At 47.0% G+C, this 21,935-nt stretch overlaps 1 protein-coding gene across 3 annotated transcripts; it reads right to left on the bottom strand.

The window, feature by feature from the left end:
- Positions 1–4,908: 4,908 nt before the first annotated feature.
- On the bottom strand, positions 4,909–21,356 carry LOC119963156 (dynein light chain 2, cytoplasmic-like). Of its 3 annotated transcripts, XM_038791854.1 has the most exons (4): positions 17,127–17,300; positions 16,165–16,304; positions 11,519–11,695; positions 4,909–5,250 (listed from the first exon to the last, which is right to left on the bottom strand). In XM_038791854.1, exons 2-3 carry the CDS (start codon positions 16,294–16,296, stop codon positions 11,558–11,560), a joined length of 270 nt encoding a protein of 89 aa, XP_038647782.1. In that variant the 5' UTR covers positions 16,297–16,304; positions 17,127–17,300; the 3' UTR covers positions 4,909–5,250; positions 11,519–11,557. The 3 variants fall into 3 exon arrangements, with proteins under 3 accessions (XP_038647782.1, XP_038647773.1, XP_038647764.1); XM_038791845.1 differs by lacking the exons at positions 4,909–5,250; positions 17,127–17,300 and adding an exon at positions 21,188–21,356 and having other exon boundaries at positions 11,255–11,695; XM_038791836.1 differs by lacking the exon at positions 4,909–5,250 and having other exon boundaries at positions 11,255–11,695.
- Between the last annotated feature and the right edge of the window lie 579 nt (positions 21,357–21,935).

Genomic DNA, 21,935 nt, shown 5'->3' on the forward strand with positions numbered 1-21,935 from the left:
ATTCTCCTACCTTCTCCCGTGATCCCCTTATTAATCAAGAACCTATCTATCTCTGTCTTAAAGACACTCAGTGATTTGGCTCCACAGCCTTCTGCGACAAAGAGTTCCACAGATTCACCACCCTCTGGTTGAAGAAATTTCTCCTCATCTCTGTTTTAAAGGATCGTCCTTTTAGTCTGAGATGGTGTCCTCTGGTTCTAGTTTTTCCTCCAATCTCTTGGCCTTCTTCTCTCCAAGGAGCACAGTCCCAATCTCCAATCTATCATAGATAAGCTGCAGAGCTGGGCTGACAGGTGGCAACTGGAGTTTAATGCAGAAATGTGTGAGGTGATTCATTTTGGAAGGAATAACAGGAAGACAGAGTACTGGGATAATGGTTAGATTCTTGGTAGTTTGGATGAGCAGAGAGATCTCGGTGTCCATGTACATAGATCCCTGAAAGTTGCCACTCAGGTTGAGAGGCGTACGGTGTGTTCGCTTTTTTTGGTAGCGGGATTGAGTTTCGGAGCCACGAGGTCATGTTGCAGCTGTATAAAACTCTGGTGCGGCCGCATTTGGAGTATTGCGTGCAGTTCTGGTCGCCGCATTATAGGAAGGATGTGGAAGCATTGGAAAGGGTGCAGAGGAGATTTACCAGGATGTTGCCTGGTATGGAGGGAAGATCTTATGAGGAAAGGCTGAGGGACTTAAGGCTGTTTTCGTTAGAGAGAAGAAGGTTAAGTGATGACTTAATTGAGGCATATAAGATGATCAGAGGATTAGATAGGGTGGACAGTGAGAGCCTTTTTCCTCGGATGGTGATGGCTAGCACGAGGGGACATAGCTTTAAATTGAGGGGAGATAGATATAGGACAGATGTCAGAGGTAGGTTCTTTACTCAGAGTAGTAAGGACGAGGAATGCCCTGCCTGCAACAGTAGTAGACTCTCCAACACTAAGGGCATTTAAAGGGTCATTGGATAGACATATGGACGATAAGGGAATAGTGCAGATGGGCTTTAGAGGGGTTTCACAGGTCGGCGCAACATCGTGGGCCGAAGGGCCTGTACTGCGCTGTAATGTTCTATGTTCTATCCTCTCCACATCCACTCTATCCAGGCCTCGCAGTATCCTGTAAATTTCAATTAGATCCCCCCTCATCCTTCTAAACTCCAGACCCAGAGTCCTCAATCGTTCCTCATATGACAAGCTCTTCATTTCAGGGATTATTCTTGTGAACCTCCTCTGGACCCTTTCCAAGGCCAGCACATCCTTCCAGAAGACATAGGAGCAGAATTAGGCCGCCCGGCCCATCAAGTCTGCTCCGCCATTCAATCATGGCTGATATTTTCCATCCCCATTTTCCTGCCTTCTCCCCATAACCCCGAGCCCCTTACTAACCAAGAAGATTAATTAATTCATCTTCCTTAGATACAGGGCCCAAAACTGCTCACAATACTCCAAATGGGATCTGACCAGAGCCTTATTCATCCTCAAAAGTACATCCCTGGTCTTGTATTCTAGCCCTCTTGACATGAATGCTAACATTGCATTTGCCTTCCTAACTGTGGACTGAACCTGCACGTTAACCTTAAGAGAATCGTGAACAAGGACTTCTAAGTCCCTTTGTGCTTCTGATTTCCTAAGCATTTCCCTATTTAGAAAATAGTCTATGCCTAGATTCCTCCTACCAATATGCATAGCCTCACACTTTTCCACATAGTATTAAATTTGCCACGTCATTGCCCACTCTCCTAGCTTGTCCAAATCCTTCTGCAGCTCCCTTGTTTCCTCAATACTACCTGTCCCTCTACAGATCTTTATATCATCTGCAAACTTAGCAACAGTGCATTTAGTTCCTTCTTCCAGATCATTAATGTATTGTAAAAGTTGTGGTCCCAGCACAGACCCCTGAGGCACACCACTAGTCATCGGCTGCCATCCTGAAAAAGACCCCTTTATCCCCACTCTCTGCCAGTCAACCAATCCTCTGTCCACGTCAGGATCTTGCCCTTAACACCATGGCTCTTAACTTATTTAACAGTCTCCTATGCAGCACCTTGACAAAGGCCTTCTGGAAATCTAAATAAATCAAGTCTACTGATTCTCCTTTGTTTAACTTCCTTGTTACCTCATCAAAGAACTCTAATAGATTTGTGAGACATGACCTCTCTTTGACAAAGCCGTGCTGACTCAGTCTTATTTGACCATGCACTTCCAAGTACTTTGCGATCTCATCTTTAATAACAGACTCTAAAATCTTACCAATGACCAAAGTCAGGCTAACCGGCCTATAATTTCCTATCTTCTGCCTCCCTCCCTTCTTAAACAGTGATGTTACATTCGCCACTTTCCAGTCTTCTGGGATTCTTCCTGCCTCAGTGAGTCCTGAAAGATCACCACCAATGCCTCCACAATTTCCTGAGCTATCTCTTTTAGGACCCTGGGGTATAGACCACCTGATCCAGGTGACCTATCCACCTTCAGACCTTTCAGTTTCCCCAGTACCTTCTCCTTAGTGATGGCCACTGCACTCACCTCTGCCCCCTGATTCTCCTGGAGCTCTGGCATCCCACTGATGTCTTCCACCGTGAAGACTGATGCAAAGTAACTATTCAGTTTGTCTGCCATTTCTTTGTTTCCTATTATTACTTCTCCAGCCATGTTTTCCAGTGGTCCAATGTCTATTTTTGCCTCTCTCTTACCTTTTATATATTGAAAAAAACTCTTCCTATCTTCTTTTATATTACTAGCTAGCTTGCACTCATATTTCATCTTCTCTCCCCTTATTGCTTTTTTAGTTGCTTGCTTTGAAATGATTCCCAATCCTCTGGTTTCCCACTAATCCTTGCCACTGTGTTTGCTTTTTCATTAGCATTTATGCTGTCCTTGACTTCCCTTGTCAACCATGGATGCCTTGTCCTGCCCTTGGCATGTTTCCTCCTCCTTGGGATGAATTTATGCTGTGCCTCCCGAATAACCCCCAAAATCTCCTATCATTGCTGTTCCACTGCTCCCTGCTAGTCTCCTTTTCCAATCAACTCTGGCCAGCTCCTCCCTCATGTCTGTGTAGTTACCCTTATTTAACTGTAATACCGTTACATCTGACTCAAGCTTCTCCCTCTCAAACTGCAGGGTAAATTCTATCATATTGTGGTCACTGCTCCCCAAGGGTTTCTTCACCTTAAGATCCCTGATCAAGTCTGTCTCGTTACACATCGCCAAATTCAGAATTGCCTGTTCCCTAGTGGGCTCTACCACATGCTGCTCCAAAAAAAATTTCTCTTTTTAAGAATATTGTTATTAGAGTGTTTGCAAATTTTTATAACAATAACGCGACATAAACATGGTACAATAAACATTTCCACCCCCATCACAATCTTCACACACCCAACCATAAAGCAACAGTCCAGCCCTCTTTCTTCCCCCCCCCCCCCACCTTTGGAATTCTGCTTCTGCTGACATTTTAATTTTCCCTCGAAAGTAGACTAACGACTGCCACCTCCAGGTGAACCCAACCATTGACCCTCTGAAGGCAAACTTTATTTTCTTGAGACTGAGAACCAGCCATGTCACTAACCCAGGTCTCTACACTCGGGGGCTTTGAGTCCCTCCACATTAATAAGATCCGTCTCCGGGCTACCAGGGAGGCAAAGGCCAAGACATCGGCCTCTTTCGCCACCTGAACTCCCGGCTCTTCCGACACTCGAAAGATCACCAACTCTGGACTCGGCACCACCCGTGTTTTAAGTACTATGAACATTGCCTTAGTGAAACCCTGCCAAAACCCTCTAAGCTTCAGGCATGCCCAAAACATGTGGACATGATCTGCTGGGCTTCCCGTGCACCTCACACCTGTCCTCTACCCCAAAAGACTTGCTCATCCGGGCCACCATCAAGTGTGCCTACTGGACTACCTTGAATTGTATCGGGCTAAGCCTGGCACGATGAGGATGTATTAACCCTGCTTAGGGCATCTGCCCACAGACCTGCCTCTATCCCTCCTAGCTCACAAAAAAAACATCTCTTAAACATTCCACAAATTCCTTTTCTTGGGATCCATTGCCAACCTGATTTTCCCAGTCCACGTGCATATTGAAGTTGCCCATGATTATTGTGATATTGCCTTTTTTACATGCTTTCTCTATCTCCTGATTTATTTTCTGCCCTATATCCTGACTAGGGGGCCTGTACATAACTCCCATCAGGGTCTTTTTACCTTCGCGATTCCTCAACTCTACTCACAGAGATTGTGTGCCTTCTGATTAGGCAGTTTTTATTTATTTATGGAATGTGGGTGTTGTTGGCTAGGCCAGAATTTATTGCCCAACCCTAGTTGCCCTTCAGAAGGTGGTGAGCTGCCTACCGCTGCAGTCCCTGAAGTGCAGGGACACCCAAAGTGCTGTTAGGGAGGAATTCCAGGCTTTTGACCCAGCGAGAAGTGTAGGAACAGCAATATATTTTCAAGTCAGGTTGGGGACTGACTTGGAGAGGTATGTCCAGCTGGTGGTGTTCCCAGGTATTTGCTGCTCTTGTCCTTCTAGATGGTAGCGATCGTGTGTTTGCACTGTCTCTCCATCAGCAACAGGTATTTTGTTTAATCAATTTATAACCGTCACCTCAAAGACTGCTGCTGCACTACCATTCTTCTCTTCCAGGCCTCTGGCAATTTACTGGCCTTAATGCAATTTTGACCTGTTGTTTTTCTTCTGAAGTTGGGTCTCCAGATTTGACAATCAATATTCATAAATACAAGTTGAGGATCAGCTGAATTTTAATAATGGTAGGAAATCATTTAAAAAGCACAATATTGCACCAAATGAAGTTACAAAAAGCACCAGAATAACTAAACACACTAAGCCATCAAAGGAGCTCCAATCCACTGCGCATAGACATGAGGCACAATTTAACAGTTCTAAAAGCTTTTAATTGCATATATGACAAGAAGTTTTTAATAGCAGATCAAAGACACTCTTTGATTATAGAACATGACAGTGAGGCAGATAGCATGGAGCAGGCAGACATTTTGTGCTTTAAAGACAGACCATACGTTGCAAAATTCAGGGTTGTTGTAGATAACTGCTCGGGTTCACTGGAAGCAGGTGCTCTGTAAGGTGATCCCTTGCATTCCAGAGCTAACTCACTGTCCAATATGTAGTTGTACAATAGTGTAACCCAGGAGACTTGAACTGGTTAATGTCTTGCATGTTCCTTCACACATTCTTTTCCAGTCTTTCAGTGCATCGACTGTTCCTGATTCAGTGCGTCAAGGCTAGAACAAAACATGCAGTCTTTATCTTTTGAATAGCAAGTGAACATATAAAGTAATTATGTTTGGGTATAACTTGTCTTCAAGGTAACATGTAATAGTACAAAATAATGCTGCATTTCCTCAAATCTCCATGTCTTATTATTGACTTTAATCAAAATAACATTTAATCAGTCTTCTGCATGTTAAAGCTTTTGGGTGAAAGCAATCCTATTGGCTTTTTATTGTAAAGCCTGACATAATAGGAGCTTCTCAATGTAGAAAGGCATGGGCCTGTGTGGAAAAACTTCTGCTGAACTCCCAGAAATAAGTGACTTGCTGACACAATAGGTGCAAGGCCTTTTTATAACTGAAACTGGTACAAATGAAAATGACTTGTCTTGGGGTGGGGCGGGAAGAAGTGTCGATGCCTACGCTCATTGGCATTCTAACCACCTTTCTGTTTCTTTTAAAACTGTCTGAATACAATTTGCTTTAAAAACCTAACATTTAAATTATTTTATAAAATTCTTTGAAGAAATAATTTATCAAAAATACCAAAATGTAACATTATGATGTAGCGCTTTGTTCCATCAGACGCTCAAAATGCAAAAACAAAACTGCATTTATTTTGAATTTTCAAAACTGATATGAAAAATTTTAAACCATACAATGCACTCTCCTAACTTTTTTGAGTATGTATGTCTATTTAAAAAGTGAAAGAAAAATTTGAATGGCATTTTAAAACACTTCTTCAACGTTTCAAAGGGCTTCATATTCAGCCACAACGGTCTTTTTGGTGGTGCCACTTAACCGGTTGTGACTTTCATAATCAAAGTAATTACGACGAAGGGTGTGGAATTCCCCCAAATTGAGATTTTGAAACAAAAAAGCCACTTCTCCCTTAACTACCTCTGTCGTACTTGCAGTGCATCTTGAAAATTGTTATTGTACTTCTTAAATAGTGAACCACTGCCACAATTAAACCAAAGTCACCAACCAAAATGCTTCAGACTCTGAACAAATTTTCTGGTTTTGGACCAAATAATTTAAATAGCTGTAATGCCTGGATACAAATGACTGGTAATTCAGGAGAAATGGAATATGGGCAGAGTATATAGAATTCTTCACCTTGCTCCCTCTAAAGCTGGTTTTCTCCCTTATACAGTGACTTGAAATGTAAAAAATTTACGACTTGACATAAATATTTGGTAAATTAAATCTCAGGACCGCATGGATCAGAACTGTTTAAGACCCTGGCTAGGACTGGATATTAATACTAGATATTATGTGAAAATCTTTAACATTTCTGGAATTTACTAATGTCTTCTTATCTTTTGTTTATGGAGAAATGGCTATTCATTCATGACCTGCAGTTGTAGTATCAAGTGCAGATGTCCTGCTACATGGAGTCAGTTTGTGGCATCATCTGCCATAATGGCCTCTCCCTCCTTCTGTTGTGACTCCCTCGCAACTAAAACCTTATCAGTTGCTGCTGCTTAAAGGCCGTCTATTCATATCTAGTTGGAGTAATGGCAGCAATTTTTCCACACACTTGGTACAGTATTCCATCTCCTGACTACTAACCAATTCTTGCTTCATGTTACAAAGCATCAGGTACACCCTGCTAAATTAAATTTCTGGACAGCAGTTAGTTGAAATAATAGAGGAAATTAAAAGAATAGAGAACTGTATTTCTGTTGGTACAGTGAATATTATTTCTTAAATTAACAAGCACTCTTGCAATGAGAGGATGGGTAAGAAGGTAGATTGTTACTGCTCTCGAGCATTACCAGGGTGGCCCAATGGTTAGCACCGGTGCTTCACGGCATCAAGGACCCGGGTTCAATCCTGGCTCCGGGTTACTGTCCGAATGGAGTTTGCACATTCTCCCCGTGCCTGCATTGGTCTCACCCCCACAACCCAAAGATGCGCATGGTAGGTTTGTTGGCCATACCTTTTTATTAAAACAGTAAAAAATATATACAAGGCAGAACGGTACAAACACTAACTTTACGTTTATTGGCCATGCTAAATTCCCCCTTAATTGGGGAAAAAAAATTGTGTATTCTAAATTTAAAAAAAGATTGTTACTGCTGCTCGATTCCAGTCTGGTGAAAGCAATGGGGAGAGAAGAAAAGCGAGTGGGCTAAGAAGAAAACAAAGGCGGTAAGGGCAGCAGAGAAGGTGGGAAAGGTAGCAGGTATGAAATAAAAAGTTAACATCCAAAATACTCAGGCAGAATTTATTAAGAGAAAAACAGAGTTCGCGTTTCAGGTCTGTGAAGGAAAAGTCATAAACTGAAATGTTAACTCTATTTTTCTCACCAGATGCTGGCTGACCTGCTGAGCGTTTTCAGTTCTTCTTTTAGATTTCCGGCATCCACAGCGTTTCGCTTTTATATTGGTGAGGATAATGGCCTACCATTTTAAGAAAAATCATTGTTTGCCTCTTCCACAAGCTCTCAAGTATCACTTAAGTTCATCGGGTGCAAGCATCTTCAGCTGCTTCACATGTCAGAGGTGGGGGTACAATTCACGACTCCTCAGGTACTGAAGCAGGCCATGTCCAAACACAAGACCTGGACAATATCCAGATTTGGGCTGACAAGTGGCAAGTGACATTCGTGCCACACAAGTGCCAGGCAATGACTGTGTCCAACAAGAGAGGATCTAACCATTGCCCCTTGACATTCAGTGGATTACCATTGCTGAATTCCCCACAATCAACATCCAGGGGTTACCATTGAGCAGAAGCTGAACTGGGTTAGCCATATAAATACTGTGGCTGTCAGAGCAGGAATCCTTCTGTAACTCCCCACTTGACTCTCCAAAGCCTGACGACCATCTACAAGGTAGGAGTGCAATGGATACTCTCCACGCCTGAATAAGTGCAACTGCAATAACTCAAGAAGCTTGACACCATCCACGACAGAGCAACCTGCTCGAATGCTATCCTTTCACAAGCATTCAATCCCTCCACCACCAAAAACAGTGGTATCATATGTGCCATCTACAAGATGCATTGCAGGAACTCACCAAAGTTCCTTAGGCAGCATTTTCCAAACCCACGGGCATCTAGGACAAGAGCAGCAGATACCTGGGATCACCATCACCTGGAAGTTCCCTTCCAAGCTACTCACCATCCTGACTTTGAAATATATTGCTGTTCCTTCACTGTTGCTGGGTCAAGATCCTGGAACTCCCTTCCCGAACAGCACATTCAGTGTACCTACACCTCAGGGACTGCAGCAGTTCAATGAGGCTGCTCACCGCCATCTTCTGAAGGATAATTAGGGCTGGGCAATAAATCCTAGTCTGGCCAGTGATATCCACATCCAGTAAATGAATGAATACCAGGATTCATGAGGCTAAGATGAGACCAGACTGAAGTCCTGCCCCACAAAATAACTGCACCTCTCATGGAGTGGTGGCACTGTGAAGATTAGAAAAGCTTTATTCTTTAAGTTACATGCCCCAAGATGTTTTATTACATTAAAATTATATAAGCTGTTACGCAGCCACAAGATAACTGAAGATGGCAAGTACAAACTTGTAAAAGCCCAATTTAGCGGTATGTCAGGAAACACATTTTCAGTAAACTAGACAGAAGCCTTCAAATCATCCCGTGAATTTGATGCTGTGATGGGAGATCTCTGTGGCAATTTGATAGGCCATGGCCAAGTAATCTTGTCTATATCCATCTTAGTGATCTGATGACGCCAAGGTGGCGCCGGAGTGAGGCGACTCTCTGCAAGCTCTCCCCAACAGATCCACTTTTTACTGTTGAGCTGCTTGCAGAAAAGTACTTTTCACTGTACCTCAGTACACGTGACAATAAACAAATCCAATCCAATGTTGAGGTCCAGATGAACTACGTATGTTGTTGTACAGTAAGAAGTCTTACAACACCAGGTTAAAGTCCAACAGGTTTGTTTCAAACACTAGCTTTTGGAGCACTGCTCCTTACAGACATCATCTGAATAACTTGATTTTGGCTTGATAATTGAGTATAATTAGCAATGAAAGTCATTTTAAGTTAGTGTATCTTAAGGTGATGCTACTATTGCAGTGTCATAAATGGCTTTGGAGAAATGTACATTCAAATCATTTTTCTTTAATTTGACATGATGCATATTATCAATATTTCAAACCTGCAGTATGACCTGTTCCAAGATAGATACGATTTCCTCCAGCCAAGCTTTTGTTGCCATCGTAATAAAATACAACTATCTAGACAGACTGCAGATCATGTTACACAAGGTGGAATGACTTACACCTTTTACATTCAGAACTGGACAACTATCACAATATAACTACTCTTGTTTATGTATATGAATGTAGTAATGCATTTTATTCTATTTTTGAAGCTGTGTAAAATGACAGTGATGATGGCAATGGCAATATTTCAATAAGGCTACACCATTTCTCTCACCCGTTTATCTCTAGGCTCCAAATTCCTTTACCAGCTTCCTGTATTTCACTCTACACTAGGTCCAACTTGGTACGCCTCCAGTCTACATTCTGTCCAGCGATCCCATTGTTCAACCTTGTATGTCTCTATTGGACTCATCACTAGATCCAAAATTCTCCTCAGAATTTATCCACAACTTCCTCTCGCCCTATATGCCTTCAATTCTGACACGGACACCATCATTCCACGACTGTAGTGTGTATTCCCAGCTTTCAGATAAGCTCTGGTTAGTTTTTGGTCCATTGTGACATACCACATGACTGGAGTTACTTTGTTAAATGTACACTATGAATGCAATTCATGTGAGTCAATATATTTAAGATATATTTAGATAACAATGACAATCAAGACATCGTGGCATCACCGTCATCTCCTCTTTCTTCATCAATGCTTTCTATCAGGAGTTATTAGATAAAATGTCTCTCCCGCAGCCAAGCAGAGGCTTAAAAGGAGCACGGTTGTTCCAGGTGGCCCAGCAGCAAGCAGTTCACCAGCCGGTAGCAGTGTTCTCAGTCCTATGCAATGCAGTAAGTGGACGTTACTTGGGAGAATTTAGGCAAACTGAAACAGGGTGAAGATTCAGACATTGCAGATAGGACTGAGGGCACAGCTACCAGCCAATGCACTGCAGTAAGTGGTTCTTACTTTACTTGGGAGAGTTTAACAGGGTGAAGATTCAGAATGCAGATAGGCTGGTAAAATCCAAAAACCCTGGAACATCTGGCCCTTCTAGCTGCTGCATTATTGTACCATTGAGCCCACTCAATTATCAACCAACACAAAACTTTACTGACACAAAACAGACCATTTTGTTTTTAAAAAATTCTTAAAGAATTTAGTAAACAATTTCCATCATCTGGATGGTATGGAAAATAGATGTCAAATTGGTGAAACATCAAGCTGTCTTGTATTCTGTGCCTGTAGAAATGTGCAACTTACACAATGACAAAATATAAATTACTAGCTAAATTAGAACATCTGTTCAGCTGATGATAGAGACTACTACTATTCACAATATGTGGACAAGCACCAGATAGATCCATCATTTATTTTTCTTTTAATAAATTTACTGTACCCAATTCATTTTTCCCCAATTAAGGGAGAATTTAGCGTGACCAATCCACCTACCCTGCACATCTTTGGGTTGTGGGGGTGAAACCCGTGCAAACACGGGGAGAATGTGCAAACTCCACACGGACAGTGACGCAGAGCCGGGATCGAACCTGGGACCTCGGTGCCGTGAGGCAGCAATGCTAACCACTGCGCCACCATGCTTATCTACACAACACAGAATAATACTTCTATTATTTGTAAACAAGTATTTCCTCGCAACAAAGTAACATGATCTGCTAAAACAAAACTATGCCATGTGATCTAATTTTCATTCATGGGCCACTGAAGATTTTATCTGCAATTGGAATTTATGATGTTATTAGCAGCATTGCATGTTTATTATTCTGCCCTCCAAATCCAGAATGAACAATTTACTGAAATACATTCATGTAAACCAGAAAGCAGAATGCAAATTCAAAAACATGTAACTGCAAACAAAAAGTGGTATCAAAACTTGGTTTATTGAAGTGGAAATGTTGGAAATTGGAAATGTTGGAAATTAAGACAAAGAAAATAAATACAAGTCACCAGAAAACATCAGCGACCTTTTGTAGGAGGTTTTGGCAGGGGTGGGGGAAGAGGCAAGAAAGCAGCTTAAATTTGGATTCACCATGCTGGAAATTACACTGGACACATTCTTCCTCATGTTTTCCTTTGTAGGTTGGTCAAAACAGAAATTACTTTTTTAATTAAAGTAGTCTTTTACTTGGATCAACTGCATTTGAAATGAAATTGTTCATCCTCTTCAGCCAGATTTAAAAAGGAGGATGGCCACCTGGCCCAGGTAGAAATAGATGAAGTGTTTTGTTTCATGAGTCACATAGCTGCCAAAGTTTCTACCCACAATACAATGCCACGTAGGATTGTACTTTTTGTCAAATTCCTGCAAAACAAAAAAGTGAAACATGAGGTAGATAATTAGCTGCATTAAACAAACATTAACCACCCCCACAATGGCTCATAAGCAATAATAAAATGGTTTCATTTCATAGAATTTACAGTGCAGAAGGAGGCCATTCAGCCCATTGAGTCTGCACCGGCTCTATGAAAGAGCACCCTACCCAAGCCCACACCTCCACCCTATCCCCATAACCCAGTAACCCCAACCAACACCAACCCCAACCAACACCAAGGGCAATTTAGCATGGCCAATCCACCTAACCCGCACATCTTTGGACCAAGGAGGAAACCGGAGCACCCGGAGAAAACCCACGCACACGGGGAGAACGTGCAGACTCTGCCCAGACAGTGACCCAAGCCGAGAATCAAACCTGGGATCCTGGAGCCGTGAAGCAATTGTGCTAACCACTATGCTACCGGGCTGCCCACATACTACCGTGCTTCATTTGGGCAGCACGGTAGCATTGTGGATAGCACAATTGCTTAACAGCTCCAGGGTCCCAGGTTCGATTACGGCTTGGGTCACTGTCTGAGCGGAGTCTGCACATCCTCCCCGTGTGTGCGTGGGTTTCCTCCGGGTGCTCCGGTTTCCTCCCACAGTCCAAAGATGTGCAGGTTAGGTGGATTGGCCATGATAAATTGCCCGTAGTGTCCAAAATTGCCCTTAGTGTTGGGTGGGGTTACTGGGTTATGGGGATAGGGTGGGGTTGTTGACCTTGGGTAGGGTGCTCTTTCCAAGAGCCGGTGCAGACTCGATGGGCTAAATGGCCTCCTTCTGCACTGTAAATTCTATGATTCATCTTGGACAAGTACTCCATCGTAAATGTTGATTAAATCTCTCCAGATCTTGCACTAACTAGTAGCTTGTTTGAGTAGAATTGAATAGGTTGCCTCATCTCAATGCTTAAATGGTAGATATCTAAAATGATAATGTCCAAAAAATGAACAATAATTGCTCCTTGCCTCAGGTCCAGTAACTGCTAGTTACTGGATATTGAATCATATTCCTAACTATTTAGCACTGCGTTGCATATGAAAAATAGTTTTATTTTTAGCATTACTATTCAAAACACTTTCTGGAGATGCAGTAACAATTGGAGAAGAATAATTATGATGCAGTTAGCCTCACCAAAGCACATTTCAGTATGTAATGTGCAAGAGTTCTGGTCAAGAAAGGTGGTGATTGATTTCTGTAATAGGCCCACAAAACCATCATGATTGCGAAATATAATGGCAGAGGATTTTTGGCTGGAGGACAGAAACATGGAAGTAATTAACTGAATTGTCCCCCTTTTTGAATCTCCTAAGCCTGAGGGACCGACATCAACACAAGACAGCCAATTTATAGATTTCAATATTGTAAACTGCAATTTGAGGCTCCATTTGCAAAATACACTTTCACGGTGAGAATTGAGGCAGCATTCTCAAGTTGGGGGTTTTGCAACCGTGATAGAATGGATAGACAGCTGTTCAGTGAAGTTCAATGATGTGAAGTAGTGTACTTTGGAAGCAATGGTGAAAGAAGTGGAGTAGAAAAGTAAAGGATCTGATTGTTGCAGATACAAAGGTCATAAAGGCACACATAATTTACGAGGTTTTTTTGAACATGAACAAGAGTTCCTGCTGAACCTTTTGGTAGGCCACTCAGGCGTACAGTATGTGGCGAAAATCTATTATAAAATAAAAAGGTTTACTTTAGATTCACTCTATTGTTACCAGATATGACCTGATCAAAGTTTTAGAATGAAGGTTGTAATATTGTTCCTCTTGGTTGACCAGGTGGTAATAAGAATCCTATAAAATTTTGAAAGTACAAAAACAATTGAAAGGAAGATTAGAAAAATATATGCAGAGTAATTTAATTGTGGAATTCTCTATATACGTTATTGCAAAAGGGGAATATTTTCCCTTTTGATACAGTGATAGAGTGAGCAGGAGATGGAGATATGGCTGCAGGACTTACCATGGATAAAACAATGGCACAGATTTTGTGGGTCAAGTGGCTTGTTTCTATGGTTATGATTCTATGAAATAGATTCCATGAACAGCTGCTAATGCTTCCACCAAACCATCAGAGACTGGAGGAAATTTAAATGGCAGCTACAAAGGGGTTCTAACCATGATAATCTGTAGTAATTTATTCCTCAACTGATCTAAAATACCAATTCATGCTATTCGAAAATGTATAGAACACATTTAAAATTCTGGAGACTTTTTGTACTCCAAGACAACTTTTTGTCAGAGCTCATCAAGGCAGTGGGACAAGGTACAGTAGATCTCTACAGCGAAAGCACACATACTGAACGACTATTTAACATCTGTGGAGAGATAGAGTAAATAACAATCATGGGAAGCAAATTTGTATTTCCTCCAGCTACAAGTCCTATGAATGTACCAATGTAAAGCCTTGGTATCACAATATAATCTTGAACTATTTTCATGAACAAGAAAACAGTTCAAAACACTTTGTTTGCTGACAGCAAATTCTTCCAAATAATGAAGTCCTACCACAATCTTTGGGCATTAAGTAGCATCATTGGATCATTATGGTTTAGTTTAATAGCAAGTTAAACACTAGCATCAAACAATTGTCAAAATGTAGGGGCAGCATGGTTGGTTGAGGAAAAGTGGGCAGAGAAGTGCAATGTGATGCATTTGAGGAGCTCAAACAGAGCAAAGGAATACACAACAAATGGGAGAACAGAGGTGTGGAGATGTAAGGGCACCTTGGAGTGCATGTCCACAAATTGCCGAAGGTAGCAAGACCAGTCGATAAGGTAGTTAAAAAGGCATATAGAATACTTTCCTTCATTAGCCAAGGCATAGAATACAAGAGTAGGGAGGTTATGCTGGAGCTTTATAAAACACTAGCTAGGCCATAACCGGAGTACTGAGCACTGTTCTTGTCAACTCATTAGAGAAAGGATCTAATTGTACCAGAGTACTGAAGAGATTTACCAGGTTGCCAGAACTGAAAAATTGCAACTATGAGGAAAGATTGGCTGGGGGTGTTTTCCTTGGAACAGAGGGGGCTGAGTAATCACATCTGAGGACTGGGGGGCCTGGATAGAATGGATGGGAAGGACAAATTTCCTTCAGTAGAGATCAGTGTCTAGGGAAGTATAGATTGAAGTGTGAAAGGGAAGATCACAGAATATTAAACTGCAGAGGAGGAGGCCCTTCAGCCCATCGAGTCTGCACCAACGCATGAAATGTCCTGACCTGCCCACCTAATCCCAATTGCCAGCCTTTTGGCCCAAAGCCCTTAATGTTGTGGCATACCAAGTACTCATCCAGGTACTTTTTTTAAAAAAAAGGATTTGAGGCATCCCACCTCTACCACCCTCCCAGAAAGTGCATTCCAGACTGTCACCACTCTCTGGGTAAAAATGTTGTTCCTCAAATCCCCACTGAACCTCCCACCCCTCACTTTGAACTTGTACCTCTCATAACTGACCCTTCAACTCAGAGGAACAGCTGCTCTCTGTCCGCCCTGTCCATAATCTTGTACACTTCAATCAGGTCACTCCTCAGTCTTCTCTGCTCCAGAGAAAACAACGCTAGCCTATCCAACCTCTCTTCATAACTTGTATGTTCCATCCCAGGTAACATTCTGGTGAATCTTCTCTGCACCACCTCCAGAGCAATTAGATCCTTCCTATAATGTGGCGACCAAAATTGCACAGTACTTCAGCTGTGGCCTCATCAAAGTTCTATACAACTCCAACAGGATCTCCCGGCTTTTGTAATCTATGCCCTGATTGATAAAAGCGAGTGTCCCACCTGCCCTTATGCCTTCAGAGATCTTGGACAAACATGCCAAGATCCCTTTGTTCTTCTGAACTTCCCAGTGTCAGACCTTTCATAGTATACTTCCTTGTCAAATTACTTCTTCTAAAGTGTATCATCTCAACACTTTTCAGGGTTAAATTCCATCTGTCACTTATCCGCCCATTTGACCATCTTCCTGTAACCCAAGACACTCCACCTCACTGTTAACCACCCAGCCAATCTTTGGGTCATCCGCAAACTTACTGATTCTCCGCCCCCCCCCCCCCCCAAGTCACCTATGTCATTTATATAACTGAGGAAGAAAATTTCACCCAAGGTCCAGAACTCATGAATGCCTAAAAACATATCTCTGTTCATGTCAGAGGAGAAATGTTCATCAAAATCTTTAAATTCCAAATTGCTTAGAAATCCAACTCTGTTTACAGGTGGATACTGGAACAACTTGGCTCTTATTTTAGGACAGACTTTTTAATTCTAAATTCAATTCCAGTACATTTTACACATCTGCCAATTGATTTTGCAGTCCATTATTACGAAGTCAGATAGGGCTTGGCTGACTCCAAGATCTGAGCAGTATTTCTGCGGGGCAGAAAAGGCCTGCTCTCAACAATATTATCTCCAACCCAATTAGCTTATAGTCTATGGTAGCAATGCCCTCACCTTCTTGATGTAAGCTGCTATGTCTTTTTCAATATTATACTTCTCTAGTGCCTGGGTAGCACATTCCACAGCTTCCTGCTGCATGTCTTCAGACATGTCAGCATTTTTAATGACAGCTTTTCTTTCAGACATGGTTTTACCTGGCAGAAACCAAAAATAAATATTAATTACAAATGGAATCAAACAATTGAACGTATCCAGAATCGAAGTGGACACTAGAAGCCAGAAAAAATGAATGCTGGCCACTGTCCCCATAAATGGGGAGAACAGGTTGGCGTTTCAGACATGGATCCTTAATTTCCAAAAAGATTGCTCCCTGTCCTATGGAGTATCAATCAGATGGATGGGTTACAAACATTTTAAAATGATATTGCCGTCTGTTTCTCAACACACCAGAAACAGAATGCATACAAAAAAGGTACGTGGATTGAGTTCAACCATTCTACAAGTGTATTTTTAAAAGAAATGGAAATTATTTCAATAAATGGTTCACTTCTTTGTCCCTCCAACAAATCAGTTCCAATCTATCCCATATCTCAACATTTAAATTGCTCCAGGAGAACTGCCAAGGCCTCAAGCTCTAGAATTTTACCCCTCTTTCTTCCTTAAACATGCTCCTTGTCCCCTCTTTCCTCCCCACCCACCCAAACATCCCTGAGAGAAGAGGGTCGAGGAAGCAGGGGCCCCTTTCCTGGGAGGGAGAGGAGAGTCAGGGAGAGGGGAGGGAGACAAGGAATAGGGAGACAAGGAATGGGGAGCAAGAGAAAGAGGCAGGGTGGTTCGAAGCGGCCGTTTCTCCCCAGAAGGGTTTTTGCCTCCATCCCTACAGGATAAAAAACACTTTCAAACACTAAATATCGCCTTATCGCGCCCGCCCTGCCTCCAGGGAACTTATTTTTCCTTCCAGTTGCTTTTAACGATTGACACCCAGTATTCGGGCCATGTGCGAACACTCCACTCACTGGTTTAACAAATCCCCGCCTAAGGTCAGTGAGCAGCGAGACTCGGAGCTCTCCTCAGCCTGGTCCCTGCCGTGTCCGCTCCTCCCGTGCAGCCGAATGGAGCCGCCAGTGCCCCCCGGGCACCGTCACATAGCGACTGCCCGGGCAAGGCCCCGCCCCTCACTATCACCATTGGCCTGCCCTTAGCCGCAACGCGCGCCCATTGGCTGTGCCGCTCAATAAGACCATCGGCTTATGCCGCCGCGTTTTGTTTCAGCCCGGCATGCAGCGCGCGTGGCGGCAGAGGAAGGTGATGGGACACAGGCAGTGGAGGGCAAAGGTACAGGAGGGGAAAGAGAAAGGGGCTGTGTTGAGCAAAGGGGATGGGGGCGGGGAGAGAAAGGGGCAAGGGATGGGGGCGGGGAGAGAAAGGGGCAAGGGATGGGGGCGGGGAGAGAAAGGGGCAAGGGATGGGGGCGGGGAGAGAAAGGGGCAAGGGATGGGGGCGGGGAGAGAAAGGGGCAAGGGATGGGGGCGGGCAGAGAAAGGGGCAAGGGATGGGGGCGGGCAGAGAAAGGGGCAAGGGATGGGGGCGGGGAGAGAAAGGGGCAGGGGATGGGGGCGGGGAGAGAAAGGGGCAGGGGATGGGCAGGGAGAGAAAGGGGCAGGGGATGGGCGGGGAGAGAAAGGGGCAGGGGATGGGCGGGGAGAGAAAGGGGCAGGGGATGGGCGGGGAGAGAAAGGGGCAGGGGATGGGCGGGGAGAGAAAGGGGCAGGGGATGGGCGGGGAGAGAAAGGGGCAGGGGATGGGCGGGGAGAGAAAGGGGCAGGGGATGGGCGGGGAGAGAAAGGGGCAGGGGATGGGCGGGGAGAGAAAGGGGCAGGGGATGGGCGGGGAGAGAAAGGGGCAGGGAATGGGCGGGGAGAGAAAGGGGCAGGGAATGGGCGGGGAGAGAAAGGGGCAGGGAATGGGGGAGAGAAAGGGGCAGGGAATGGGGGGAGAAAGGGGCAGGGAATGGGGGGGAGAAAGGGCAGGGAATGGGGGGGAGAGAAAGGGGCAGGGAATGGGGGGGGAGAAAGGGGCAGGGAATGGGGGGGAGAAAGGGGCAGGGAATGGGGGGAGAAAGGGGCAGGGAATGGGGGGAGAAAAGGGGCAGGGAATGGGGGGAGAAAGGGGCAGGGAATGGGGGGAGAAAGGGGCAGGGAATGGGGGGAGAAAGGGGCAGGGAATGGGGGGGAGAAAGGGGCAGGGAATGGGGGGAGAAAGGGGCAGGGAATGGGGGGGAGAAAGGGGCAGGGAATGGGGGGGGGAGAAAGGGGCAGGGAATGGGGGGGGAGAAAGGGGCAGGGAATGGGGGGGGGGAGAAAGGGGCAGGGAATGGGGGGGAGAAAGGGGCAGGGAATGGGGGGGGAGAAAGGGGCAGGGAATGGGGGGGAGAAAGGGGCAGGGAATGGGGGGGAGAAAGGGGCAGGAATGGGGGGGGGGAGAAAGGGCAGGGAATGGGGGGGGGGAGAAAGGGGCAGGGAATGGGGGGGAGAAAGGGGCAGGGAATGGGGGGGGGAGAAAGGGGCAGGGAGAATGGGGGGGGAGAAAGGGGCAGGGAATGGGGGGGGAGAAAGGGGCAGGGAATGGGGGGGGAGAAAGGGGCAGGGAATGGGGGGGGAGAAAGGGGCAGGGATATGGGGGGGAGAAAGGGCAGGGAATGGGGGTGGAGAAAGGGGCAGGGAATGGGGGGGGAGAAAGGGGCAGGGAATGGGGGGGGAGAAAGGGGCAGGGAATGGGGTGGGGAGAAAGGGGCAGGGAATGGGGGGGGAGAAAGGGGCAGGGAATGGGGGGGGAGAAAGGGGCAGGGAATGGGGGGGGAGAAAGGGGCAGGGAATGGGGGGGGAGAAAGGGGCAGGGAATGGGGGGGGGAGAAAGGGGCAGGGAATGGGGGGGGAGAAAGGGGCAGGGAAGGGGGGAGAAAGGGGCAGGGAAGGGGGGAGAAAGGGGCAGGGAACGGGGGGGGAGAAAGGGGCAGGGAACGGGGGGGGAGAAAGGGGCAGGGAACGGGGGGGGAGAAAGGGGCAGGGAACGGGGGGGGTAGAAAGGGGCAGGGAACGGGGGGGGAGAAAGGGGCAGGGAACGGGGGGGGGAGAAAGGGGCAGGGAACGGGGGGGGGGGGAAAGGGGCAGGGAACGGGTGGGGGGGGAGAAAGGGGCAGGGAAAGGGGGGGGGAGAAAGGGGCAGGGAACGGGGGGGGGGAGAAAGGGGCAGGAACGGGGGGGGGGAGAAAGGGGCAGGGAACGGGGGGGGGAGAAAGGGGCAGGGAACGGGGGGGGGGAGAAAGGGGCAGGGAACGGGGGGGGGAGAGAAAGGGGCAGGGAACGGGGGGGGGGGAGAAAGGGGCAGGGAACGGGGGGGGGAGAAAGGGCAGGGAAATGGGGGGGGAGAAAGGGCAGGGAACGGGGGGGGGGAGAAGAAAGGGGGGGCAGGGAACGGGGGGGGGGAGAAGGGGCAGGGAACGGGGGGGGGAGAAAGGGGCAGGAACGGGGGGGGAGAAAGGGGCAGGGAATGGGGGGGTGGAGAAAGGGGCAGGGAATGGGGGGGAGAAGGGGCAGGGAATGGGGAGGGAGAAAGGGGCAGGGGATTGGGGGAGAGAGAAAGGGGCGGGGATTGGGGGGGAGAGGAAAGGGGCAGGGGATTGGGGGGGAGAGAACGGGGCAGGGGATTGGGGGGGGAGAGGAAAGGGGCAGGGGCTTGGGGGGGAGAGAAAGGGGCAGGGGATTGGGGGGAGGAGAAAGGGGCAGGGGATTGGGGGGGAGAGAAAGGGGCAGGGGATTGGGGGGGGAGAAAGGGGCAGGGGAGTGGGGGGGAGAGAAAGGGGCAGGGGATTGGGGGGGAGAGAAAGGGGCAGGGGATTGGGGGGGAGAGAAAGGGGCAGGGGATTGGGGGGGAGAGAAAGGGGCAGGGAATGGGGGGGGAGAGAAAGGGGCAGGGGATTGGGGGGAGAGAAAGGGGCAGGGGATTGGGGGGGAGAGAAAGGGGCAGGGGATTGGGGGGGAGAGAAAGGGGCAGGGGATTGGGGGGGGGAGAAAGGGGCAGGGGATTGGGGGGGAGAGAAAGGGGCAGGGGATTGGGGGGGAGAGAAAGGGGCAGGGGATTGGGGGGGGAGAGAAAGGGGCAGGGGATTGGGGGGGAGAGAAAGGGGCAGGGGATTGGGGGGGAGAGAAAGGGGCAGGGGATTGGGGGGGAGAGAAAGGGGCAGGGGATTGGGGGGGAGAGAAAGGGGCAGGGGATTGGGGGGGGAGAGAAAGGGGCAGGGGATTGGGGGGGGAGAGAAAGGGGCAGAGGATGGGGGGGGGAGAGAAAGGGGCAGAGGATGGGGGGGGGAGAGAAAGGGGCAGAGGATGGGGGGGGGGAGAGAAAGGGGCAGAGGATGGGGGGGGGGAGAGAAAGGGGCAGAGGATGGGGGGGGAGAGAAAGGGGCAGGGATGGGGGAGAAAGGGCAGGGATGGGGGGGGAGAGAGAAAGGGGCAGGGGATGGGGGGGGGGAGAGAGAGAAAGGGGCAGGGGATGGGGGGGGGGGGGGAGAGAGAAAGGGGCTGGGGATTGGGGGGGGGGAAAGAGAGAAAGGGGCTGGGGATTGGGGGTGGGGGGGGGGGGGGGGGAAGGGAGGGTGGAGTGAGGGTATGCAGACAGGGAGGTCTTGCCGAGTGCCAGTCCTGCTGGAGAAGGGAAGCTGTCGAGTGTCTGCGATCCTCACTCACGCCCATCAATGGCTTGTTGGATGAATTACAATCAGGTGGAGAGATCAGCATCTCTCTCCTGCACAAAGGCAAATAAACTCGCACATCTTTCAAAACACTGTCTCGATGTAAGAGTACCGTCTTTCTCTCTTAGAAGGGCTTTTGCCTCCCTCCATTCACTTGGAGAAAAAACCGTTCAAACACTAAATTGAAAAACTGCCACCATCTCCTTATCGCGCCCGCCCGCCTGCCTACGGCGGTTTTCTTTCCCTGTCTTTAACGGGTTTATTTTGGAAGACATGGCCCCAAATTCTTGGGGCCTCGCAGTGATCGGACCCTGTGCGAACACTCACTGGTTTAACAAATCCCCGCCTAAGGTCAGTGAGCAGCGATACTCGGAGCTCTCCTCAGCCTGGTCCCTGCCGTGTCCGCTCCTCCCGTGCAGCCGAATGGAGCCGCCAGTGCCCCCCGGGCACCGTCACATAGCGGCAGCCCGGGCACGGCCCCGCCCCTCACTATCACCATTGGCCGACCCGCAGCCGCAACGCGCGCCCATTGGCTCCGCCGCTCAATGTGACCGTCGGCTTTTGCTGTGGCGTTTTGTTTCAGACCGGCATGCAGCGCGCTGCGGTGGCGTCGTCGTCAAGCAGCATGGACGTGTCTTAGCAACCGCATGGCCGCGCTGGTTTATTTATTTATCTTCTTGTCCAGCAACCGGCAGTCTACAGTCCGAGTCCACTGTAAGAGAGAAGCACTGCTTTCCAATACTTCCTACTGCAGGTGACCGGAATGGTTTACAGTTAGTGTCCGCTTTGACCCTGTGGGCTGTCCATGTCCAACCAAGAACTAGATGGTCATGTCAACAAACCCATTTGGGACACGAGGCCGAATGAACCACTTTATCAGCAATTTACTGTGTTAAATATTCTCTATATTGTGAATAGAGTTCACGTCTACTGAAATTTTTAAAATAACTTTTGACCTTAAAGACACAATGGCACCTGCTGGGAACATAATGGTCCCCTCAGCATTTATAGAAGAACATTTATGAGTTAAGTGTTCGCCTCGTCATCATGGTAGCATTCTGAGTAATGGTATGTG

Source organism: Scyliorhinus canicula, chromosome 1 (genome assembly GCF_902713615.1).
Source record: "Scyliorhinus canicula chromosome 1, sScyCan1.1, whole genome shotgun sequence".
NCBI lineage: Eukaryota > Metazoa > Chordata > Chondrichthyes > Carcharhiniformes > Scyliorhinidae > Scyliorhinus > Scyliorhinus canicula.

Coding starts and splice junctions, on each gene's coding strand:
- LOC119963156 (XM_038791854.1), bottom strand. CDS start 16,296: ATGTCTGAAAGAAAAGCTGTCATTAAAAATGCTGACATGTCTGAAGAC. Junction 11,696..16,164: donor TAGCAGCTTACATCAAGAAG/GTGAGGGCATTG, acceptor TTTGTTTTGCAG/GAATTTGACAAAAAGTACAA.